Source organism: Bubalus kerabau, chromosome 8, assembly GCF_029407905.1.
Source record: "Bubalus kerabau isolate K-KA32 ecotype Philippines breed swamp buffalo chromosome 8, PCC_UOA_SB_1v2, whole genome shotgun sequence".
Lineage (NCBI taxonomy): Eukaryota > Metazoa > Chordata > Mammalia > Artiodactyla > Bovidae > Bubalus > Bubalus kerabau.
Genome location: NC_073631.1, coordinates 107339883 through 107366176, shown reverse-complemented (window position 1 = coordinate 107366176; position 26294 = coordinate 107339883). Strand labels below are relative to the sequence as shown.

Here is a 26294-nt window from a genome sequence, read left to right as displayed (position 1 = left end):
AAGAGTTAATTTCCACACAATTCCAATATGTAACATTCCCATATGCTCAAATTTTTCATTAGAACTATTTCTGTAACTACAAACAAGCTCCCTATCTATCTTGTCCAGCAGAGCTGGTGCTTAAAGTCTTTGATCAATAGACAGACAAATGGGACCCTAAACTGTAACAAAGCTGAAGAAAAAATAATTTTTTAAAACATGAAAAGGAAGATGAGACTAAAAGTGTGTAGGGGGAGGAAGGGGCAGAATGACAGCAAATGTGAAAATAGGAAAACCAGAAGTTAGACATGATGTGTTAATTAGTCTTTATACTGTTATAAAATGCACTGTTTCTTCGGAACCACCATAGGTGCAAAGTCAAAACATGTTTACAGACAAATGTTAAACATAACAAGAAACATGGGGTGCACCCATTTGGCAAGAGCTGAGCCTCCGATTTCAGTCTTCATCATCCGGAGGGATACCCAATTCCTCATCCGTCCACTGGGAAGGGTCGGGATAAGGAAAGTGACCCTAAGGACAATCAATTAAAAAAAAAGTTCAAGAATCTATACTTCACAAAACTATTAATAATCTATACTCCATACAGTTGATTAAATTTTAAAAGAAATCTTGGTGGGGAAAGTGATTTAAATAATAAACAATCCTTTATATACCCCAGGAGCAAATTCTATTGCACTTCAACCATCTGATGGTCCAACTATTCTTCAATCTGTTCAGAATGCGCCGCGGCCTGAATTTGAGAAGCTTGGCCATTTTGGAGCTTCTGCCTGAGCCAGCATTTGAGTATGAGTTTTGGATGGAAGGAAGGGGGAACGGAGACAACAGATTTCAAAGACACCCCACGTCACAAGAATCCCTGAATTGTGACTCCCTTGACAACAGTGTTGTCTTGAATCCCTGACAAAACATAGTGTCTCAAACTGTCCTGCCGTTCCCGCTGGGAGGCCTAGAGCTTCGTGTGGACTCCTCTAGGGCCTGCGCCGCCTCCTGCCACACGGGCCCGGCGGCCGCCCCACAGTGAGGCAGAGGAGTCCATGCGCCGCCAGCTCCCGGACACCAGGTGGCCTCTTTCTGGGTGACGCGGGCACAGACATTCTAAGAGAAGTGGGGCACCAATCAACCTGATGCTTCTAGAACTCACTGTGTAAATTTAAGATTTTTCCCTATCCTTAAAAAAATTTAACTAAATTTACTGAAATTCAAAGTATTCTGGATCAATAAGCACGGATTTCAATGGCCTAAAACTGTAGTTTCCTAGAGAATGGCATCTGTGCAAATGTGATTAAAAGCTCATTTGAGGCCAGTTACATGTTAGAAGGTCACCAGTAATTAATTTCCCTGCTTCAGACAAATTAGCTCACATCCATTCCACTTAACCTGGCTGCCTTGGGCCTCTAGACAGACTAGATGACATGTATCATTTAAAGGCATTTAAGGGTGAAACTTTACCTGCCGAAAACCCCCTACCCAGCTTGGAAGGTAAGAGAATTAGCTTCTGTAGTCTCCCTTCCAGATACGGCCACCAGTTGGCAACCGTAAGACACGCAGTATCTACGTGTACATCCCTGGGTGGAAAAGGTCAGAGATGATAATGTTTCCTAAAATAAAAGGATCCCTGCATACACATAAGGACAACATACCTCCAGATAGAAAAACAGGCTACAAACAGAAAAACAATCTAAGCTGTTAACATATCTTCCCTCCCCACACCCAAAGAAGGACAAGGACTACTCTCCAGCACTTACCAGCACAGCATCTGAGTCGTGCCAGAAGCGCCAGAGAATCCAGAACCACATGGTCGCACTGAAGAACTCGGCCTGGATCACCTGGGATCTGGTCAGCTGTGGGAACTGTCTGTACCGGGGCTCAATGTGCGCACCTCCACCAGCCCTACATGACAAAACGGACATGTGAAGCAGCTTGCCCTGTCTTCGAGCTCATCCAAAACTCTATGAGTTACAGCCAGAAACTAAACCTTTCTCTCCTCCTCCGCAAAAAAAACAAGGATAATGCTCCATGGTCCCTCAAAATACTCCACTTGCATAAGCGTGCTGTAAACCTGTGCAGCGGCAAAAACTGGCCTGAACTGACGAGAGGCTAATTATGATGTTCATTCAGTGAATATCCACACATTTTACACCAGATATGAATGTGCTGATTAGGGGGGTACTGGCCCCACACGGTTAAGGGATCGTGAATCTGTAGTAGGTCACTAGCTTATCCAGAGAAACAAATCAGCAAATTAATTTTGTTCTGGAGAGCCATCTGTTTCAAAGACAAATTATGTCCTCTGCTGTATTAGTAATACAATCTTTATTAAAAGACCACTTTATGGAAAAGAGAACTTAGATCCTTTTTAATAAGCCAACAGCACTGAACAAAGCAAAGAGACTTAAACAGTTAAGTTTGAACAAGTTTTTCTGTTTTTTGTTTTTTCATTTAGATACTGTTGACAAGGTGTGGGATATCATACATAGGGCTTTACTCATTTTATTTTGTTGGAGTTTAATTATTATAGCTTGAATCTAATGTAAATAATGTAAGTTGTACCTAACAGGGCTACTTTTAAGTCCCTTTCAACAGCTATACATATACTATTACATAAAAATGGATATAGAATTTCAAAGAAAGTTTCTATATAAAACGTGTTCACAAATTTCATTCCAGGTAAGAATCAGCTTATAAAACAATGTTCCCTTTTGTTTGACACAGAAATGAATATCTGTACAAAAACTTCAGTAAAATTACTTCATAATGCACGACAGTTTTGTGAATATTAATACTTCCATGGTTCTCGATACATATTACCTAGTACCCTTTTTATTCTCTTCTACTCTAAAAGATGACTAATAGTTACTATTTACAGAGTGTCTTATCACCTGTCAGACACCACACAAAGCACTTTATACATTATCATTTAATTTTCAAAACAACCTGATGAGATAGATCTATGGTTATCAATGTTTACAAATGAGGACACTGGAGTATTATTATTGTTTGGTGACAAAGCCCAAGCTCTTAAATACTGCCCACAAACAACATTAATTCCATATTTATGTAAATATCTATCCAACACTTTTATTTGAAAGATTCTATATAAAATATTAATAGTAATTAGCTACAGATGGTATAAGAAATGGGTTTTATTCTTTCTGCATGCATGTGTGTATTCATGTAAGTATGTATCCTTTTTTACAGTGACCATATATTACTTTTTTTTCAAACATTTATTAAAGCCAGCTTCTAAACTTTAGTCAGTTTTTAGGTAATCTTTTACTAACATATAGTACTAATTTTTTACTTAGAATATGGTATTACATTTGTATGGAACTTTACAGACTGCAAAGCGCTTCCATGTGCATTTATTGTTTGAGCCACCAATAACCCTCCGCACATGTTACTTTTAAAAGCTTCTGTCAAGCATCACTACTTTACACCCTGAATTTATCACACTGTTTCTGTATGCCAATTTTATTTAACAGTACCTATGCAGGAGCTATCTGTGCATAGATACTACATTATGTAAACAAACCATGGGGGTGGGAATTCAATATGTTAACAACAGGCTTCCTTTTTGACAAGTTTTAGATACAATCTAGTAGTAAGTGCCCATCAGTTAAACTCATTTAAAATAAGTTTTGAAAATTATAGTTTAAACCCCTTCCCAGGAACTCTCCACATTTCATTATTGTGAGAGTTACATCTTGTTTTAACTATGAAATAAGTGGGTCATTGACTGCAAGGTATAAATCTTTTTGAACAAAGATTTGAAACACTGCAATTAGAGAAAGGATGGACGACATAATGATTGCCATGATTAAAGAATATAAAGAGTCCATAAACATCTAATTTTATGTTCCAAGGAAGTTGTTAACTGCACTAAGGCAAACTAGATAGGCCTGAACATCCCTCCAAATAGAAACTACGACAGATTAATTTTTTTTTAACTTTTAATAAATCATTAAAATCTTGGCATGGAAGTACCAAGACCGCAGCAAAGAGGAACACCCCCTCGTCTTCCCACGCAGGCTCAAAGGCTGTTGTTGGTGGCTCTCGATCTCTGTCCTTCTCAGGTCACACATGCCTTTTCCTTTTCTCCATTCTACATCTGTCCCAATTCCATATTCATAACAGACACGTGGCTTTAGACAAGTCAATCTTTTCATTTAGCTGGGTCTCAGTTCCCTAATAACAACAGCTCTTTATACAATACTTGTATGGTCTTTACTGAGTACCAGCAACTCACAACACTTCAGAGATTTGTTACTCGTTTACTTCCCTGGGAGTCAACATTATTATCCCAAATAAACCGGTGAGAAAACTCAGTTCTTAAGAGATCATGAAACTTTTCCAAGATCAGACAGCAAGAGCGTGGCAGAGGTGAGATTTGAACAGACAGTCTGGGGGCAGAATCCTGCTTTTAACCACTATTTTGCAGTGCGTCTTGGTAAAGTGTGGACCGTGGTCAGAGGGGCCTGGAACATCACCTGGGAAAATCCAGTGTACTGTTTTCAGTCCTGCTCTTAATCTCTCTGCACTCCCAGCTTGCTTTTGGTAGACCTGCCCTCTCGGCATCAGCACTGGGCTCTCCAGTGGGCTTCTCCCGCTACATCATGGGTGACTCTGCTTTTGCTCACTCTCTTAAATTCTGGTGTTGCAAAGGTAAACTCTAAAGGATACTACAGGCTTTGGGTGACAATAATCTGTCAACATAGGCTTATCAACTGTAACAAACGTACCCTCCGGTGGGGGATGCTGATAATGAAGCAAGCTATGCATGTGTGGCTTGGGTTTATGGGAAATCTCTGTACCTTCCTCTCAATTTTTTTTTGGGGGGGGGCGACAGAAAACTGTTCTATAAAATATTTTTTAAAAGAAAACTTCCAACATTGCCCAAACATCCACTTTTGGCTCTCTTCCCACCCTTTCCCACTCCACTCTCGTGCCTTGGAGGCCTAATTCACCACTCTACAACCATAGTAACTTTTTAGAATTAAAACGTGCCCACGTGACATCTGATTAAAACGACCGATCAGCGCCTCTGTTGGAAATCTCTCAGGCAGGCCTCTGTGTTTTAGTCGGTCAGTCGTGTCCGACTCTTTGTGACCCCCATGGAGCGTAGCCCGCCAGGCTCCTCTGTTGAGAGGATTCCCCAGGCAAGAATACTAGAGTAGGTTGCCATTCCCTTCTCCGGGGAAATCTTCTTGATCCAGGGATCGAACTCGGGTCTCCCGCATTGCGGGCAGATCCTTTACCGTCTGAGCCACCAGGGAAGCTAGGGCATAGCCACGCATAAGGAGCCTCTTCCATTCTTTCCCTATGACCCGAGGTCTCCGGCCTCATCTCTGGCCTCATCTTGCCTCAAGCTTGAAGCTTCAAACTACCCTGTACAGGTGATTTCCTCTCCCTGACGCCCTCGCCTCCTCAGCTCCTGTCCTTGATTCCAGATTAGCTCCAACTGTCTCCACGTTCAACTGGTCAGCTTCCCAGGGGCAGCCTCCCTCTGGCCCGAGACCGTCAGATATACACCTCTACCGGCTCCCCCAGCCCCGGCGTCGCGCCGTCAGACTCCAAGTCCCAGCATGCCTCAGGGGTGGAGGCCGCCGCAGACCAGGATCTGCCCCTGCTGCTCGGCGTCAAGGTGAGGGCGTCCCGAAGGCTAGTGCCTTCCGCTAGAAGCGGGCGAAGCCCCAACCGTAGGCAATACTCACCGACGGACGCCACGGGCTCCAGCCGCCCTCGCGCAGCGGCCTCTGAAGAGGTGGCCTCCAACGTGAGCGAAAGGCGCCAGTCGCTTCAGAACCGACATACCAGCCATCGTTAGCCCGGCCGTTACCCAGGCCGCACCGCCGCTTCACGTCACTTCCGCTGGCACACCCCCCCCCATGACGTCACAGAGCCGACCCGCCCCCCCCCCCCTCCCTGTGACGTAGGGAGGGGCGGGGAAGCGGTAGTTACCTGACCGACGGAGCGTCTCAGTCCCTTCCCTGAGGTGATAGCGTCCGGGGCCGCCGCCTGAGCGCGCCGTTCGCGCCACCAGACGGGGTCTCGCTTTGTGGGCCTGGTGGCGCCCTGACGAAAGGTCAGGGGTGTAGACGGCCCTGGTGGAGCCAGGGATGGGCGTGCCGGACCTCGGCGCTCAGCTCCTGGAGCCCTCTGTTTCGGACACAGAAACTTAACGCTGACACAGCTCGCTCTTTGCTACCGGTGCTGATCTAGGCGCTGTTACCCCACCCGGACCCGCCCCTCTGCCTGCTCCTCCCGAATTAACTACTCTTCCAGACCCTCCTAGGCTGCCAGATCCATTCTGAACCAGTCTGTCCTTCCCAAAGCTAGTCCATTGTATTCCTCCCCTGCAAAGGCTACACGATTTCTTTGAAGCCTTCATCGTTATACGGCTGTCCTGCAAACCTGAGCTTGATAACCAACCCGCAGCCCGTGGTTCTCAAATGTCAGCACCTGGACTGGAGGTATCAGAATCCCCTGAGGAGTCCGACCCCAGCTATTATGTCTGGTGTAGGGCCAAGCAATCTGCATTTTAGCAGACCCCCAATATACGTGGTGCTCCCGATCCCTGGATCCTGAGCCAGCCCTGGATTCTTGGCGTTTGTCTCTTAATATTGCCTTGTATTAAGCCCTGAATGAACTCCAAACTTCCCAAACTTTGGGGAGCTGAAGAACCCCTTTCTCCATCCTTGAGAACTCCAGCTCCCAAATTCTTAGTGTCCCAACTTATGAGTTATAGTTTTCCTAAGAATTCTCATTTTTATAAACTTAACCTGCCAGCCTCACACCTTGGAGATGTCGATTTGAAATGGATCACCTGCCAAGCACTGAAGACTTCACACTGAGTGATAAGCATGAAAATTTGGAAATTTATGGAGAGAAACATAGACCTGAAATTTAGGGATTTAAGTGTATTGAATATAACTGACACTCCTCCTGTGGCAAATAATGGGCCTCCATGTGCCCAGTAGCTAGGAACCTCTCTCCCTGGAGAAAAGGCTTCCTCCGGGAGTCAGTGAAGGACAGGGAAGCCTGGAGTGCTGCAGTCCAAGAGGTCGCAAAGAGTTGGACAAGACTTAGCAAACAAACAACACACCTTTCTGCCGACTTACTGCTTGACCCTCTGGCCCTGTAGAAATCATGCCCCTCCCCACATCCACCCGCTATCCCTCCCCACTCCTGCCTTCTCCTGTCCTAACTTCTAAGTATATAAACTGTAAGAAAGAATGTACTGTTTTCTGGGGGCAAGTTGACTTTCCAGCTGATATGCAATAGTGTGGCTTTCTCTGGGACTACCATTCACTATTTACCCTTCCTAGTACATGCACAAACCATTAAGAGATGTTCATGAATGGGGAGAGCAGGGTCTTCCATCCTTCCAAAGAGAGCTCTCTGCCCATATTATAGAGCTGCCTGCCTTGCTCCTAGGAAAGAACAATGCTGTGATTCCTAGGCCACAAAACAAACAAACAAACAAACAAAACCCAGCTTAAACAAAAACACTCCAAAGAACTTCATAGTCTGAAAATCCGGAGTTCAGCCTCAGCTCTACCAATGGTTAGCTCTGTCCATTTGGACAAGTCACTTCTCCAGGTCTCAGTACCCTTCATCAGCCATTCAAGAGAGTACCTGGCCCACAGCATGTACTCAGCAATTTTTTTATTACTTTGTCAATATTTTCCCGGCTGCAAAAGCTCTTCAGGTAAACTAAAATTCACTTACCGCCCATCTTTCTTGCTCAATTACAAAATAAAAACTTTTAACTTTAATGCTGGCTTGTATTTAAAACAATATTGTTCTATAGACCATTTGTGTGGTCCTTAGCTCTAATGTTTTGCATCACTAATTCTGATTTTTTACTATGAAAAGTTTAGGGTCCCCATCAGCACACTATTTTGACTGTGTAACAGCAACGCATGTTTGTGTTGCAGACATGTTCTAAAAATTCCAAGGGCAAATATCCCTGACTGCCTTTTGCAGGTTGCACAATGGCCCTCTTTTTGATTCTCAGAAAAGCACACTGCAGGGGAATGAGGAAGGAAAAAAAAACTTGTTCACAAGGCTTCATGTTTATTTAATTTTCTACTTTTGTTCTTTATTATTTGGCTGCACACATGTCTTTATTATTTATTATTTGGCTGCACACATGTCTCTTGGAATCTTACTTTTGCAACCAGGGATTGAACATGGACCATGGCAGTGAAAGCACTGAGTCTTAACCACCGACCGCCAGGGAATTCCCTAATTTTCTACGTTTAAAGGTTGCTTGATCACCCTTTCCCTCCAAGTCTCCAAAAGAAGAAAGAACTTACCTTTCCAGCAGTTTTAACACAGAAATGAACCTTGTTCTTTCTACTTTGGAGGGACTAAACTGGGATCTCCCTTCCAAGTGATGCCCCATTGCTCCTTTATCTACTTACACCCAAGAAGTAGCATTTTCTCCTTATGAAGATGAATGTATAAATCAAGTTTAGCCTTTTTAAGATGCTTATTTTAAAAATCAGCAAATTACCTATATTAAAGCACAGCCATTAATAACCATTTTTCTCTTCAATTCAACCTGTGGTCATTTTCTGTTGCTGCTGTAATGGCTCCTGAGCTACTGAGGCGCTCGGTCCAGCACCCCACAAGGAACTACATGAGTAAGCCTGAATTCAGACCTACCCCAGTGGAGCCCCAAGATGCTTGTAGCCATGCAAGACTGAGCAGAGGACCCGCCAAGCTTCGCCTACATTTCTGACCTGCAGAGACTACCAGGTATTAAACTGCTGTATTTGTGGGTAGTGTGTATGCAGTGAGAGATAACTAATGATTATCGCAGTAAGTTGATGGAATCCACTGGCTTTCAAGAAAGGTTCAGAGGTGCTGGTGTTCACTCAGGGAGACATCACTCTGTGTTGGTGCCCCCGTCTCTTGGCCCACAGCACAAATGCATGTGCATTTGGCACAAAGGGCTGAATGGCTGGTTTGCCCATAGGAGGGAGCTGAACAGGGTTACCTGGAGCCCCCAAGCTCTCCCTGCCTGACTCAAATGCCCTACCCTCAAGACTTGGGAAGTGCCAATAACATCTCCACCCCTCTAAAAAAAAAAAAAAAAAAACTGCACCAAGGGAATCTCTGTCCAACATCTAAAGATAACTTCTGTTCTCAGTTGTTCCCTAAAAGACAGGAACTTTATCCTTAAGAAGGAAAGAATGGGAGAATCTAGTCCTTCAGTCACAGCAGGACTCAGAGAGCAGGAACACTTGACTTTCCACTCACTGTCTAGAGCAGTCTCCAAAACAAGCAGGAGAATCCACTGGGATGCAGGAGAAAACATTCCTTTTAAACAAAATTAAGAAATTAAGCTTTATTAATATCCACTCTGCAAACTGACCCTGGGATGCTCTGAGTCCATGTGGGCCAGCCACGTGTCAGAACAGCTTTGAGAGAATGGCCTGTGAACTGGCCCAGTGCAGAGGGCCAGGCAATGGTCGCCCCATTTTCCTTCACTGCTGGAGTGTCGCTGGGTGCTACTGCGAATCTCAAGTCCTGGTTAACAGGATGTGAAAGTGTTAGCCACTCAGTCGTGTCCAACTCTCTGCGACACCATGGACTATAGCCCCCCCAGGCTCCTCTGTCCATGGGGTTTCCCAGGCAAGAAAACTGGAGTGGGCTGTCATGCCCTTCTTCAGGGGATCTTCCTGATCAGGGATGGAACCAGGGTCTCTAGTATTGCAGGAAGATTCTTTACTGTCTGAGCCACCAGGGAAGCCCTAACAGAAATGTACTGATTATATTATCTGTTTGTTAATATTAACCAAAATTAGCCCCGTAGAATGCTCAGAAAAAAACAGTATCTAAATGCTAATATGTGAGCACAGGGAAACTTCAAGTAAAATAGTGGAGCTGACTCTGTTCCTATCTCTAGTATGTCACATTAACCATTGATCATTGTGGGTTTTTTTTTCATTTTACCTTATAATAAAATTTAGCAAGATTGGCAAAAAAGATTTTAAATTATCAAAAGGATAATTTGAGATACAGTGAAACGTGCCCTAAGTGTAAGCTCTGTCTTCAGAGATTTGCTGGTGATGGTAGAACCTGTATAAACCTTATAAATAAATTATATGTGCATGTATATATAAATATATGCAACCCTTTACCAACAGGGCACATAATCAAAACATTTGAGGAGAAAAAACAAAACAGAAAAACAACACAAAATACCTGGGGGGATTCCCTGGCGGTTTAGTGGTTAGGACTCAGTGCAAAGGGCATGGGTTCAATCCCTGGTCAGGAAATAAAGATCTCGCAAGGTATGTGCCACACCCCCCCAAAATTTGGAAACCATGGGTCTAGAGGATTCTGTGACATTTTCTAACCTAAATATCAGAGTCTGGAAAGGACCAGGAAGACCAACCTGATCCAGGAGTACAGATGTTAAGAGAAGAGAAAAAACCAGAAAACAAAATAACTAAGTTTATTCATCCTCCTCCAGAGAATGTTTTCCCTGAAACAGTTTCTCTGACACCAGGCCCCGCTTCCATGCCTGAGCTGTCAGGACCCCTCCCTCCTTTTACTTCCCCAGGAAACCCAGACCTTTGGAAACAGATGCTTGAAACCAAACCAGAGTGAAACACAGTGGCAGGCCCTCCACAATCCCAGTCCTAGGACATCCAAGCTGCCACAGGAGAGGCTGTTGGGAGCGGCCTCTTGTTCCACAAGGAAGCCCCCACTGCTGCCATCAGCGGGAGGTCACTAGTCCTTTTAGGAGGAAGGGCTTTGCTGCCTCCAAGATGTCCAGTTTAGGGTCCAGTGAGCGGCCAAGCCCCTCCAGCACCATGATGGCAAACACGATTGAAGCAAAGTTGCTCTCAAGCTTTACCTGAAACAGAGAAACAGGGGTTCTTTCCGAAGCCCACGGATAGACGGAGAGTATCCTGAGTTAACAGGTCAACATCCACTCCTGACATCGTGTGCCTGCCCACATGATTTTTATCATCTATGTAATATTCTTACAGGTAAAGGACAGATATAGTATGGACCTAACAGAAGCAGAAGATATTAAGAAGTGGCAAAAATATACTTCATGACCCAGAAATGTATTTTTTCTAAGAATACACTGTATGACCCAGATCTTCATGACCCAGAAAACCACAATGGTGTGATCACTCACCTAGAGCCAGACATCCTGGAATGCGAAGTCAAGTGGACCTTAGGAAGCATCACTACGAACAAAGCTAGTGGAGGTGATGGAATTCCAGTTGAGCTATTTCAAATCCTAAAAGATGATGCTCTGAAAGTGCTGCACTAAAACTCAGCAGTGGCCACAGGACTGGAAAAGGTCAGGTTTCATTTCATTCCCAAAGAAAGGCAATGCCAAAGAATGTTCCCACTACCACACAGTTGTACTCATCTCACATGCTAGCAAGGTCATGCTCAAAATTCTCCAAGCCAGGCTTCAACAGTACGTGAACTGTGAACTTCCACACGTTCCAGTTGGATTTAGAAAAGGCAGAGGAACCAGAGATCAAATTGCCAACATCCGCTGGATCATCAAAAAAGCAAGAGAGTTCCAAAAAAACATCTGCTTTATTGACTACGCCAAAGTCTTTGACTGTGTGGATCACAATAAACTGGAAAATTCTTCAAGAGACAGAAATACCAGACCACCTGACCCGCCTCCTGGGAAATCTGTATGCAGGTCAAGAAGCAACAGTTAGAACTGGACATGGAACAACAGACTGGTTCCAAATGGGGAAAGGAGTACATCAAGGCTAATTACCCTTGTGCACCCTGCTTAATTAGCTGGATGAAGCACAAGCTGGAATCAAGATTGCCAGGAGAAATATCAATAACCTCAGATATGCAGATGACACCAGCCTTATGGCAGAAAGTGAAGAACTAAAGAGTCTCTTGATGAAAGTGAAGGAGGAGAGTGAAAAAGTTGGCTTAAAACTCAACGTTTAGAAAACTAGGATCATGGCATCCAGTCCCATCACTCCATGGCAAATAGATGGGGAAACAATGGAAACAGTGAAAGACTTTATTTTTCTGGGCTCCAAAATCACTGCACATGGTGATTGCAGCCATGAAATTAAAAGACACTTGCTCCTTGGGAGAAAAGTTATGACCAACCTAGAAAGCATATTCAAAAGCAGAGACATTACTTTGCCAACAAAGGTCTGTCTGGTCAAAGCTATGGTTTTTCCAGTAGTCATGTATGGATGTGAGAGTTGGACTATAAAGAAAGCTGAGCACAGAAGAACTGATGCTTTTGAACTGTGGTGTTGGAGAAGACTCTTGAGAGTCCCTTGGACTGCAAGGAGATCCAACCAGTCCATCCTAAGGAAATCAATCCTGAATAGTCATTACAAGGACTGATGCTGAAGCTGAAACTCCAATACTTTGGCCACCTGATGTGAAGAACTGACTTATTGGTAAAGACCCTGATGCTGGGAAAGATTAAAGGCAGGAGGAGAATGGGAGGACAGAGGATGAGATGGTTGGATGGTATCACTGACTCCATGGACATGAGTTTGAGTAAGCTCCAGGAGTTGGTGATGGACAGAGAAGCCTGGCGTGCTGCAGTCCATGGGGTAACAAAGAATCAGATATGACTGAGTGACTGAACTGAACTGAACATTCTTTTCCCTATCCAGTCATTTTCCCCACCATCCCATCTATTCACCCAACCCCCCACCCACTAGAAATAGTAAGAAAAAATCTGGGGGATGCAGTGTGTACAGCTCTTCTCTAAGGGAGGTGTGTGAGTATGTGAATGGCTTAAAAAATACTAAAGTGAAAAGTTCACAGCCACACCAGAAACTGGGCTTCCCTGGTGGCTCAGCAGTAAAGAACCTGCCTGCCAATACAGGAGACTTGGGTTCAATCCTTGGGTCAGGAAGATCCCCTGGAGAACAGAATGGCTACTACTCCAGTATTCTTGCCTAGAGAATTCCATGGACAGAGGAGCCTGGTGGGCTACAGGCTATGGGGTTGCAAAGAGTCAGACACAACTTACCGATTAAACAACAAACACCACCAGAAACTATAAATCTAAATATGGTCATTCTTTGAAATCCACAGTAGGCTTTTTGAGACCAAGCACACCTGGCTTTGCTCAAATACAGCAGGGTTTCTTCCTCTTTGGAGCAGGTTAACAGTAATAATAGTTTACATGGATTACCCAGTTAATCATCAACTTCATTATGCCCCTTCAGTAGATAAGGAAGCTAAGGTTCAGGGTGGCTGAGTGATTTGCTCAAGTCCTCTGGGTGAAGAGGAGTCTGTTGTTTGTTTTAGTCACCAAGTCATGTTCGACTCTTTTGGGATCCCATGGCCTGTAGCCCGCCAGGCTCCTCTGTCCATGGGTTTTCCCAGGCAAGAATACTGGAGGGGGTAGCCATTCCCTTCTCCAGGGGCTCTTCCCAAACTAGGGATTGAACTTATGTCTCCTGCATTGACAAGAGAGTTCTTAACCACTGAGCCACCAGGGAAGCCCACATGAGGAGAAGTTGAGCCAGGATTTAAACCTAGAACAGGAATCTGCTTTCAGGTGGACAGAAGGTCAGGAAACGGAAGGATGACTCATGGGGAAATAACCTTTGATGAAAGTAAAGGGTCTTTTCTCAGTTAAGGCCCAGAAAGTTGTCTGAGGGGTCAGATGGACAAATCAGAAGAAAGCAGCATGTTACATATGCACACTCATGGTGGGAGTGTAAAGTTGTGTAGACTTTGGAAAACAGTATGGAGCTTCCTTAAAAGCTAAAAATATATATATAATAATAATATGTATAAGTCTATAAGAAAGTGAAGCTGCTCAGACATGTCCAACTCTTTGTGACCCTATGGACTGAAGCCTACCAGGCTCCTCCATCCATGGGATTCTCCAGGCAGGAATACTGGAATGGACTGACATTCCTTCTCCAGGGGATCTTCCCAACCCAAGGATGGAACCCAGGTCTCCCGCATTGCAGACAGACGCTTTACCCTCTGAGCCACCAGGGAAGCCCTGTATAAATCTATACTTCAATTAAAAAAAAAAAAAAAAACTATATCATCTAACAATCCCAGTTCTGTGTAAATATCCAAAAGAATTTGAAACCAGGATCTCAAAGCAATATTTGCACACTCGTGTTCACTGCAGCATTGTTCTTAGTAGCCAAGAGGTACAAGTGGCCCAAATGTCCATCAGAGGGTGAACAAATAAAGAAAATATGGTTAAGTACATACAATGGAATATTATTTGGTCTTTAAAAAGGAAATCCTGTCATCTGCTGCAACATGCATGAACCTCAAGAACACTCCATTGAGTGAAATAAGCCAGTCACAGAAGGACAAATACCATATGATCCTACTTACAGGAAAAATCAAGAGTCATCAAAACCATGGACCTTCTGCTTGCCAGGGGCTCAGGGAATAGAGACACAGAGTTTTTGTTCAGTAGGAATAGGGTTTTATTAGAGATCTAGAGATCTGTTACACAACTGTGTGGATGTGGTTGACACCGCTGAGCGGTACACTTGGAGGTGGGTAGGGGTAAACTGTATATTAGTTTTTAACCGTAATTTAAATTTTTTAAATTATTTTAAATTAAGTGCCTGGTGAAATATTTGAAGAGAATGGCTGTACTTGGCCCTCTCTCTGCTCTCCCATCCTGGGAATCACAATGACAACAGCAAACATCTAAAGCACTAGTAACCGTTGTGTCCCACGCAGGGTGTGAGGAAGGCTGTGTACCAGTGGGGGCCCCAGGGCTAAAGTACAAAGTCACTGGAAGTGGGTCCCTGGTCAGGTGGCCTCAGGGGCCAGGGCGAGTTGCTTGGTGCCAGCCTCAAGGAATGTTGGGATTAAATCAGATACTAATAAATGTTATACAACTGAATTAGGTGGCTAAAGGGAGGTCAGAGCGCACTGATCACTGTGTCACGGCCTCATCTGGCCCTCCTGGCAGCCTCCGGGGACTTGGAGAGGCTGCCCAGGTCAGAGCTGGTGGGCACTGAGCTGGCTATGAGCCTCACCCTTCCCGTCCTGAGCAAATGAACTCCCAGGAGTATGTTTTCATTCCCAGCTCTCTCCAAGCCAGCCCCCAGCAATGATGAAAGCTTTCCCTAATCCTAACATGAAATTTAATTCATTTTTAAAATAGAACTTGTCAAAACTCTTAGAAAGCATAAAGTTTTCCCCCAAAACCCCACCAATGTAGGGTTACAATGTGATCAAAGGAAAACCTTGCTGGACATCAGGGAGTAGAAACAGCACTCTTAGCAGAGGGATCAGTGTCAGAACCTTTCTAAAAGAGATCTTCTGTAGGAGAAAAACCTGCCACAACCCTAAGGCCACTTGCCTTCCCCACAGACCTCCCTCCTGCCTGACCAGAGCGCAAGCTCCCCGCCCAGGCCTCACCTTGTGAGTCATCAGCAACTTAAAGACATTCGAGAGAAGGCTGGAAACTTGAAGCTGGAAAACAGAACAAAGGGCCTGAGAGCTACTGGGAGCCACTTCTTTCCCTTACCTGCCCCTCACCCACCCACACATCCACACCCACACCCACACACACCCCAGTGATCGGAAATGGACTGCCTGACAAATCCCCAAAAGGACTACATTCACACAAGCCCAACTTCCATCTCATGACTGAGTTCAAAGACCACCGCCCCCCCAGGAGAACTAGCCTAGAGGCCTCTTCCCCAGCACGCTCAGCACATACAGAAATCACAGCAGAATAAATAAGACAGGCAGTACCAAGGGCCAGCTGCCACTCCTCAGTGCCCGGGGGCCACCTCTTGTTCTGACTCGATCTGGCTAGAGTGGACTTGGGAATGAACTTGGGAAGAAAAGTCAGCTTTGTTAGAACTGTGTGCAGAATTCAAAGTGGGCCCCACTTCAGGTAAGGGCTTCCCTGGTGGCTCAGATGGTAAAGAATTCGCCTGCAATGCGGGAGACCCGAGTCCGATCCCTGGGTCCGGGAAGATCCCCCAGAGAAGGGAATGGCAACCCACTCCACTATTCTTGCCTGGAGAATCCCCTAGACAGAGGAGCCTGGCGGGCTATAGTCCGTGGGGGTTGCAAAAAGTCAGACATGGGTGAGCAACTAACACTTTCACTTTTCTGCTTCAGGTCTAAATAAAGGTTGTGAACACTAGGTGAATCCTTTGTCTACTCAGGGGCCTCAGTGCTCCCTCCCCCACCCCATGCTCAGCTGAGCTCCATGTAGATGAAACTGCAGAACAGCACCCGGGTCTGGACAGGTGTGCAGTATCACATGTACCACCCCCTCCCCCAGCAACCGCCCAGGAGAGCCCGGTCAAGGAGCCACTCTTGAGAGTTGGAGATTTTAGTGGGCCTCCTTACCCCTGGAGGATGTGGGCAGAGGAAAAGGTTTGTTCTTTATCTGCCTTAAAACTCAAGCCATGGGGTAGGAGGTGGGAGCGAAGTTCAAGACGGACGGGACATATGTATACCTATGGCCAATTATGTTATGTATGGCAAAAACCAACACAATATTGGATAAGCAATTATCCTTCAATTAAAAATAAATAAAAAAAGAAAAACTCAAGTCCCCTCAAGACTTCTCCCTTAGACCTGCAGTTTGCGCTGTCCAAGGGCAAGGTCGGTCCAAACCCCAGGAACCCCAGCCCTCCAGTGGCCTGCTCACCTTTTCCAGGGTGATGGTGTTCTTCCTGGCCTGGGTCACCAGCCGGGCCATCTCAGCCTTAAATCCCTCCACGTCCTCGCACTCGCTGGCCCGGGCGTGGTGCAGGATGAGCTCAGCCACCCTTTGACCCTGGAAGATGGAAAAACATGCTAGAATCAAGAGGGCCTAACCCTGGATTCTCTGCCCAAACGCCTTCAGATCCTAATTTTTTCCACCCCAGTTTCTCTACCCTCCTGCTTTTGCGCCCCACCCTCATCCATTTTTAACTTTACCTCACTGCCTTCCAATAATACCTGGTTATCAATCAAAGCCTTTTGATCCTTTTGAGGCGAGGCCCCACCTGTGCTCAGCACAATCAAAGGCCAGAGCTGTGTGGTCTCCTTTGTCTCTGAGGCCACACAGGCCCAGTGGCCAAGTCTGGGCCCTGTTGCTCACGCTCCTCACGGCACTGCTTGCCAACCAACCAGCCTGGCCCAGAGGCCTGGCTCCGGGGCGGACTAGCCATACTCTCCTCGAGGGCAGTCTTCCTGCCCAAGCAGAATTCCCCACTCACAGCCTGCTGGCTCCTCCTACACCCAGGATGCTCCAAGGTCTTCCTAACACTCACCTGGCCCCCTTGGTCATGGCCAGGGAGTCAAGCTCTTCCTCCTTGACTATGACCTTCTTCCTTTGCCCAAACCTGTGCAGAGGAGAACCTCCCAGCCCCAACCCACCACTGCACCTCGGTCTTTAACCTTGGCCCGGGGACACTTTCAAACTGGCTCAGACTCAAGCCTTTGGTCTACCCACCACCACCCCTCCTCCACCCCAGAAGCCTCCTAAGCAGGGGCTTCTCTCAATTTTGCCCTTTTTTCCCAGGTTTGTTTTTCTTTTTTTCCCCCCAAAATTTATTTATTTAGCTGCATCAGGTCTCAGTTGCGGCATGTGGGACCTTTAGTTACGGTATGCAGACTCTTAGTCCCGGCATGTGGGATCTATTTCCCTGACCAGGGATTGAAGCCAGGCCCCCTGCACTGGGAGTGTGGACCACCAGGGAAATCTGTCCAGCTCCGTCTTTCCCGGGTCTTTCCTGCTGGAGAATTCACTGTCACCCTTGATGTGGCCCTTTAGGTTGACTCTCATAGAGGTTTCGCTGAGTCCCTTTTCCTAAATAAGAATCCTCAACCACTGGAGCCCCTCAGAGGCGTGGGATGAGAAGTGAAAACCAGTCATTTCCTCCTGCCCCAGGTGTCTTCCCACACCTGGAGAGTAAGTTCCCTGAGCCGCTGCTTCTTTCCAGCCCCACCTTCTCAGAGCAGATAGCACACATTTGGGGCCGCTATTAGTCAAGAAACTAGCATTTCCAAAGCCCAACTCTATAGTGACTGAGGAAGGCAGAGAAACCACCAGAACACCACTTGAGAAGGAGGCATTTCTTCCCATCATCCTAAACCATCTGCTGCCAGGAACAAGCCTGTTCTGTCTATGGACCCTGGATGGCTTCATCTCCTGGGCTCCTCTTCCTCATCCCTCCTTCCTCTCTCTGAAGCACCCTTGGCAAATGCCAGCATTAACAAGAATGACAAACCCTGAGGAGCCCAGTGGTTTAAAAAAAACTCAGCTCCAACCACCTGTCCCTCCACCTCCCCTCCAGGGCCCGGAGGACCTCACCTGGCCCATGGCCACGGCCATGAAGACAGCCCGGAAGTTCCTCAGGTCTGCGGCCTGCAGCTCGGCCACAATGCCGGCGTCCAGCAGCACCAGGCGCAGCGGGCAGCGGGCCGGCGACACGGCCACCGCCAGCGCCTCGCAGACGTCCACCGGCTGCAGCCGCGCCTCTGGGCCCTGGGCAAGACCGTCGGCGCCCTGGACGAGGATGTTCCCGGGGTGAAGGTCCGCGTGGACGAAGTTGTCCACAAATATCTGCAGAGAGACCAGAGCTACTCCAGGCTGAGTCAGCCTCACTATCCCACCTCCACCAGGCCACGCGCGGAAAAGCTTCCAGGGTGACGGCGGGTTCCCGGAGATCCAGGACAAGGAGTCGAGGCGGCGCGCTCCCCGCCGTGAGCTCACCATCTTCAGGAGCATGTTGATCCCCAGCCGCGCAATCTTCCTCTTCACATCCAGGGGAATCCCTGCGTGCTGGTAGCTGGACACGGGCACACTCTCCTGTGAGGAAGTCGGGGTGAGAACCGCTTCAGTCGCACAGCCCGCGACTGCGCAGCTCCTCATCCTCCCGGGGACACACAGCTGCTGCCTTCCCTCTGACTGGGGAGTGACCCGAAGCGTTTTTCCTTTCCTATAATGCCTGTGAATCCGTCACCCACAAATGAGTTGTAACCGACGTTTACGCTTCCCTTCTGTAATACGTCTCAAAAAGTCCCATAGGTTCCCCAGGGAGGAAACCCACTGACTGCCGCCCACAGGTAAGAGAGGCTGTGAGGTCAGGGTGAGCTTGTTTCTAGTCAAGAATCAGCCAACAGGGACACGAAGGAGCTCTGTGACCTCACTGGAGGAGAAAGAAAAGGAAGAGAGAAGAAAGGGGAGCTGCTCCATAGGCACCTGATACAGGTCGGTTATTTAATTGTCAAAGCAGCCTATTGAGATAGATCTTGGAATCCTTAATTAACAAATTAAAGAACTAAAGCCCAGAGAGTTTAAGTAACTTGCTCAAAGTCACACAGCTAGCAACAGTGGGTCATTCAGGCCACTCCTCTGGGTCTCATTACCATCTTTACAAAGGAAGCTGGACCAGAAGACAGCTAAGCCCAAGAGGCCCTTCCTCTGTGTGGAGGGCGTTTTGCATTCAGTGTGTCATTGACTCCTAAGGCAGGAAGGGTATCCTGCTGTTCTACAGGAAGTAACTGAAGCCACCCAGCAAATATTGGGTTGGCCAAAAAAGTCATTCGGGTTTTTTGTAAAAGTGTACGGAAAAACCAGAGTCAGATACAATTGGCAGAGCAGACTTCCAGCAAGTCTGAGGGCAGGGCCGGGCTCTTCCCGCCTTGCTACCCTACCTCCCACCGTCAGGCGGCTCCAAACCCCTCTCAGACTCAAGCCTTCCTGTGCAGCAGAGACAACCTGGCTGTGAGTAAAGGGCAACCGGCTAGGGGAAGCTCTCACTCTTACTTCGTATGTCTCCACCAGGACATCCTTGGTGATGAAGGGACGCAGAGGCGTGGGGAATTTGACAGAGTTCACATTCAGGAAGTTGCACTGGAAGAGTTCGAGATTCCGAGCCTCATACCGCAGGTCGATCTACAGACAAGTGGAGAGAAGAGGTGAGGGAGGGGGTAGTCTGGGCCAGGGACAGCAACGCTGAACCCCCCAAGAGCTGGCAGAGCCTGAGACTCACCTGCCTGCCCCAGCTAACCTCCTGCAGAACTCCCAGGACACTTGAGGGTGAGGGCCGCCCCGGAAGTCCCGACCCCCCATTCCTCCCCACCACATGACTCCAAGCTGCAGACAGCAGAGACACTGGAGAACTTATCCGAGTTCACATTCACCCGGCCCCCAGGAGTCCCTGCAGAGGATTCCTTCTCTCTCACCCTTCGCACCCATGGGAGACCCGCTGCCATCAGCTCTGCAGCCCTCACCACGCTCAGAGCTGTTCTTTTCTATCCCACTGTTCCTCCCAAGGTGACTTGAAACCAGTCATCTGAACCCTAAAAGAGGTGTCTTAGTTGGGCTCCCTGTCCCCCACCTCCCCTCTCTACAATCCATCTGCTGGTGCCCCCCACCACCTGCAGGATGGAGTCTGCATTGGTTAGGATGATGTCCGAGGTGGGTTATGGTCTGGGCCCTGCTTCTCCCTCCAGGTACATCTCTTGTGATATGGCCTCCTTCTTTTACAGCCCCAAACTCCCGCTGCACCGAATCTGTAGACTGGGAATGTCCCAGCCCGCCTAACACTTCCCCTCTGAGTGCCTTCCGTACTCCACCTGACTGGAATGTTCTTCCCCCATTGGGTCTAACTGTGGACACTCTCCTTTCAAGACTCCGCTCAAGTCAGGGGAGCCTGGACCCACAGGGTGGAATAACCACTGCCTCTGTTGGGCCTCGGCTAAGCCCAGCTGAACCCGTAAGAACTCCTATTGTAACTAGCACTTGTGCTACAAATATTTCACATCAGCCCTCCTCCTCCTAGTATATACTTCTTGGGACCAATCAGGAGGGCACATTTGCCCAGCCAGGACTGGGTCCCACCATCACAGGAGATTCAGGGAACCCCACTTGTTTTCTTAGTTCACCAGATCCTAACAGTTTTTAATACTTGTTGTATGAATTTATAAATGAACATCCATCCCCCTACATACACCCAGACTCTAAGCTTTCAAGCCAGGCAGCATTATGAGACCACCGAGAGCTACAGCTGGTAGGAAGAGTTGATTTTTAAGGCAAAATGGGGTGAGTTGTAGAGCTATAGAGGTCTGAACTTGAAGTGATGGGATCTCACAATGCATATCAGACTTCTTGAAGCAGAACTGAAGCTCAAACAAGTGGTGGAACTGAGAGTATTAACACCAAGATGGGTGTTGGAACAGCAGCTATTTTTCTGTTTTAATTTTCTTTTATTGCCAAAAGTAGACACCTCCATATCATAAAGCCAAGCTTTATAAACATGAAAATGCATCACTGGGGCTTAAAACCCTAAGTCAGACGATATAAATGAAGATTGGGCACACGGCCTCTGAAAGCCTGTCAATTTCTGTGCCAGCCGCCAGGAAGCCAGCACAGATGGCTCCTTGGAGCCCTGAGTGACTCCACTGTGCCTACTGAGTCTGGCTCCTTACACAGGTGTCCCAGAGGCCCTGCACAGGGCCCTTGTCTACTCATTAAACCCCAGAAACAAAGGAAAACCAAGGCACAGTATGTGACTTCGCCGATTCTTCTCCTGGAGTGTGGCCATTGATTGCAGCACAGATAATGCTACCTGTTCCACCAGACTCATTTCGTTTGCAGCCCAGGCTCTATGCAAGACCGCCTTCCCCAAGTTCCCTCGTAGTTACACTGGGCTTGACATGTAGCCTTGGAAGAACTGAGGTTCATCATTTCCAGGCCTGGCCACAGAATCCTTTATGTGACCCTTCATGGTCTCTCTCCCCATTCCACACTGACCCCAGATGACTAATTTTGGAGGAAACGGGGTCCCTGAATAACAATGGAGTGGAACTCCCACCTGCTCCCTCAGTTTACCTGCATGGAACTTCCACAGAATAGCAAGAAATAACCTTGCTGCCTTAACTCACTGAGGTTTGGATATTCTTTGTTATATCAGCTATCCTGACTAATATTCTACATTAGCCATAGTGCCCCAGGAAAATGCTCATCCATTCAGCATTTACTAAGCAGCTGCTAACAGCAAAAACTGTCGTGTGCTATTTACGATTGAGAGAAGGTGAATTCACCTGCTGCACCATGAGCTTCTCAAATTCTTCCACGATCTCAGGCAAGCTGAGCCACTTGATTCCTGGCAAAAATGTGAGAACCCGGCTGCCCATCTTCATCAGCAGCAGGTCCATCTGCACCTGAGCGAGCAGGCCAGGATGCAATACCTGCCAAAAGAGGAGCAGTGAGACAGAGGAGGGCTCAATCAGGAGGGCACATTTGCCTAGCCAGAGCTGGGTCCCACCATCAAAAGAGATCTAGGGGACTTCCCTGGCAATTCAGCAGTTAAGACTCCGTGCTTCCAATGCAGGGGGTGCAGGTTCGATCCCTGGTTGAGAAACAAAGGTCACATGTGCCTTGTGGTGCAGCCAACGTCCCCCACCACCCCCCGAAAAAAAAGGACAATCAGCTGGCTGAGGGGAAGCAGGTCCAACACCCATTCCTTTGTGCCTTCCTGAGGGGCAGGAGGGCAGCTCCCCTGAGCGGCACTCAGCTTTGCTGGGAAGAACAGGTTGGCCTCCCTTCCAGAAACACTGAGCTTAGATCAGCGGCTCCCAAACATCAGCGAGCATAAAAGCCAACACGGGCTGCTTAGTAAAAGTGTGGACCCCCAGCCTCCTCCAGGACCTACTGAATCAGACTGGCTGGGAGGCCAGGTGGAAATCTGCATTTTACTGAGTGTCCAGGTAACTGAGTCAGGTAGTCCCAAGCCTGCAAAATACTGCTCTAGAGTTACAGGACTCCAGAGGTGAGATGGAAAGAGCTCTGGGTTTCAAAAACTCCAGTTCTGCAACTCATCTCCTGTATGAAACTGGACTGGCCACTCAACCTCTTCTCAGCCTCCTGTTCCATCATTTAAAACACGCAGATAACAGCCTCTACCTCCACCACAAATCCTTTTCAGAATAAAGTGGAATATAAATAAACATGTAAGAAAAACTAGTACAGGGACTTCCTTGGTGGTCCAGTGGCTAAGACTCTGGGCTCCCAATGCAGGGGGCCCAGGTTCAACCCTTGGTGGGAGAAGGAGATCCCGCATGCCACAGCTAAGAACCAGCACAGCCAAATAAATAAATAAGCAATTTTTTTTTGAACCTGTTTAAAAAGAATGCCCATCTCAGGTACCTCATACCTATGAAATAAAGCATCTGACTTGATGGGCACATCTACTCCTTTAGTCTCCCACAGAGCAAAGGGAAACTTCAAGATACTTTGGACAAGTGTTTCCTAAACATGCCTGATGTTGCAACTCATTTGCAGCAATTATAAAAGGCCAGGTCAGGCTCTCCCCTTAGAAATTATGATTCAGCCTGTCTCAGTGAGGCCCCCGTGGGAGGGATTTTTCTGTGAGGGTGAGAACACCAGGGTATTGGCTACTAGGATCCGCTAGTTCTCCTGGGGGTGTTCGGATCAGGGATGGAAAGGTGTGGAGAGGAGAGATGATGGAGCCGGGCAGGGGTGACTGGAAATGAACAGAGAAGGAAGCTGATGTTGTAAAAATGAATGCTGCCCTCTTGGACTCGCCACAGTAACACCTAACCTAGTCTGTCTCCCATTTATCCTGACCCCAGAGCCAAGAGGTCAGCTGGATGGATGATGGGTCCTCCCCCCGCAGAAAGAGCCAACACCAGAGCCTCTTCATCTTCCTTTTTCAGGCCATTCGCATCACTCTCCTTCAAGCCAAGAAATCAAACAGCTTGTGTGTCACAGGTACTCAGATAATGGTCAAGCTGAAAGAAATCAACGGAAGGCAACGTGGGGTAATTTGCAAAGGGTTGTATCCTGACCTGGGTAGCTCAGTGGAGTTGGTGAGGTTTTAGAGATGGGAGGGCCTGGCTGCAAACATTAGAACACTTACTTTCACAGCCACCGGGACGAGGTGATCTGGCTCCTGTTCATGGGCGGTCCCTGAAGCCTGAGACAAGGATGCATTGGATCCAACCAGGTCCGGTTTAGGGAAGAGCAGCCTTTCTACAAATGACTGGTCGGCAAGACTCTCTTGAGGCCTCCCGGCCTTCTCCAGGCGTCCAGAGAGCTCGCCCAGCCCCCCAGCTGCCCCAGTTTCCGAGGAGAGCTGCAGTATGGAGGCCGTGGCCAGTCTCTGGATGCTGTCCTTCTCCAGGAAGGCAGGATTGGCACGCGCTTTGTACACTTGGGCCACGCAGCCGGAACCCACTGGCTCTTGCTTCTCAAAGCAGAGGACCCTCCCCCAGTCCTCCCCAAAGGCCTGGCGCAGGATGTGTTCGGTGTGAGTCCAAGGATGGGGCGACACCTGGACGTGTAGCCTGGAGAACTGGGCGCAGAACGCCTCTGAGAAGAGATCCCGCCGGGTGCTGGCCCACTGGCCCAGTTTGATGTAGGTGGGGCCCGAAGTCTCGGTGGCTTTCAGAAGCAGGTGGAGCCAGAGACTGGAGACACTGGGAGCCAGGTAGGTGAGGGGATAGAGTAGGAGGAGAGGGAAGAATTTTACCAAGAGAGCCCCTGCTCTGAGCCAGATGCGCACGTGCAGGAGGAGCCAGCCCAGCCGCCCCTCCGGAGGGACTCTTTCCAGCGGCCCATTTTTAGCTAGGTCACTCCAACTGGTGGTCTGCCAACGTACGCTCTCCGGAGCCCCCTCACCAATGTCCTCACAGGTGGAGACGAGTTTGGGCAAAGTGCCAAGCAGAAGCCAACAGAGTCTAGCCTTGCGACAGCCCCCAGAGGGTCTCAGAAGGCCGAGTTCCTTTCTGAGCGCAAAACCTCTCAAGTGCGCCAAGCAGACCCTGAGAGAGAAGCGCCAGGGGGTCACCATCCTCTCCCAGAGGTCACGGCCTCGGCTGCCTGCCTCCACTTAAGGAGGGCCCATCTATGTTCCTTCTTTCCGCAAGGAGGACATGAGTCCGGGCCTCCGCTGAGTATTCCGTTTAAAAGCGGGGCGGCAGCGAGATGAGCGGGGCGGCAGCGAGATGAACGGGGCGCGCAGACCTGGCCGCCCGTGTGCAGTCCCCAGGACAGGGACGTGACCTGCGCGAGGTGGCCGCGCGAGCGGAGACGGAGTCGGGCGACCGTAGGGTCACCGCGCACGCCCGCCGGCGCCAGAGTGCACCCGCCGAGGCCCAGGACGCAGCAGGGCTGCTCGGAGAGGGGCGCGAGGGGGACCGATCGGAGGGCCGCGGTGCGGGGAGCCTGGTGGGGGTGAGGAAGAACCAGATAAGGCGAGGGGTGGAGAGCTGGGGCCGGGGGCGTGGGCAGCGCGAACGGCGGAGGGCCAGGGCAGCGAGCGCGCGGAGGGGAGGAGTCGGGTGAGGGCTCCAGAGAGCCGAGGTCCCAAGGGCACTGGAGGTCTGGGCGCCAGGGGCGCGGAAGGGGAGAGGAGGTTCGCGGAGCGGAGTACCGGAGATCGGAACCCGGGGGGGCCGGGGGTCCGAAGACCGTGGATCTGGACCCGGGAGGCCGGGGAGCAGGGATTCCGACGCCCAGGCCGCGCGACGCTCGTCTTCCGGGACCGCCCGCCCGCCGGCTCGGGAACCGCCCCTTTAAAGCGAACGCGACCCAGACTCCGGCGGAGATTACCCGGCCCTCGGGTCCTGCTGCTGCTGCTGCTGCTAAGTCGCTTCAGTCGTGTCCGACTCTGTGCGACCCCATAGACGGCAGCCCAGTAGGCTCCTCTGTCCCTGGGATTCTCCAGGCAAGAATACTGGAGTGGGTTGCCATTTCCCTCTCAAGTGCATGAAAGTGAAAAGTGAAAGTGAAGTCGCTCAGTCTTGCCCGACTCTTAGCGACCCCATGGACTGCAGCCTACCAGGCTCCTCCGTCCATGGGACTTTCCAGGCAAAAATACTGGAGTGGGTTGCCATTGCCTTCTCCGCCTCGGGTCCTCGGGTCCCACAAATAGAATTAACGCCAAACGCGCCCTCCACACCTGGTCTCTCCACTGTGCGTCTGTCTCTCCAATGACATTGTAGCTTTCCTTACAAAGAGCGTGGAAACGCGGAACGCCGGGTAAATTGACAGCCGGTTCCTGAACACAGGTCTGGTTTTCAATAGAGCGGGACCGGGAGGGTGGTGGGAGGAGCGGGGTGGGGAGTGTTGTCCTTGGACGGCGGGATTCCCAGGCTGCCCTGATTTGGGGAACGTATTTGGACCCGGGGCTGTGGCTCCGTAAAGAGTGATCATTCATTCAGCCAAGTCTATATTTCTTAAACTCAATCTAGTATTTATCGAAGCTCAATAGTATCTACTTGCGAGGTCCTGGGAACACGTAAACACACATCCTGACCTGGCAGGCTCATCACTT

At 48.6% G+C, this 26294-nt stretch overlaps 2 protein-coding genes across 5 annotated transcripts; both read right to left on the bottom strand.

The window, feature by feature from the left end:
• Positions 1–288: 288 nt before the first annotated feature.
• NDUFB2 (NADH:ubiquinone oxidoreductase subunit B2) lies at positions 289–5895 on the bottom strand. The gene is made up of 3 exons (XM_055591113.1): positions 5715–5895; positions 1749–1893; positions 289–513 (listed from the first exon to the last, which is right to left on the bottom strand). The coding sequence occupies exons 1-3, from the start codon at positions 5819–5821 to the stop codon at positions 439–441; spliced, it is 327 nt and encodes a 108-aa protein (XP_055447088.1). The 5' UTR covers positions 5822–5895; the 3' UTR covers positions 289–438.
• Positions 5896–10454: 4559 nt separating this feature from the next.
• Positions 10455–25526, bottom strand: ADCK2 (aarF domain containing kinase 2). Of its 4 annotated transcripts, XM_055591110.1 has the most exons (9): positions 23877–25525; positions 22039–22185; positions 19760–19888; positions 18704–18799; positions 18302–18553; positions 16652–16780; positions 15739–15820; positions 15400–15453; positions 10739–10876 (listed from the first exon to the last, which is right to left on the bottom strand). In XM_055591110.1, the coding sequence occupies exons 1-8, from the start codon at positions 24807–24809 to the stop codon at positions 15419–15421; spliced, it is 1803 nt and encodes a 600-aa protein (XP_055447085.1). In that variant the 5' UTR covers positions 24810–25525; the 3' UTR covers positions 10739–10876; positions 15400–15418. The 4 variants fall into 4 exon arrangements, with proteins under 4 accessions (XP_055447083.1, XP_055447084.1, XP_055447085.1 ...); XM_055591108.1 differs by lacking the exon at positions 15739–15820 and having other exon boundaries at positions 10455–10876; positions 23877–25522; XM_055591109.1 differs by lacking the exons at positions 15400–15453; positions 15739–15820 and having other exon boundaries at positions 10455–10876; positions 23877–25524.
• Between the last annotated feature and the right edge of the window lie 768 nt (positions 25527–26294).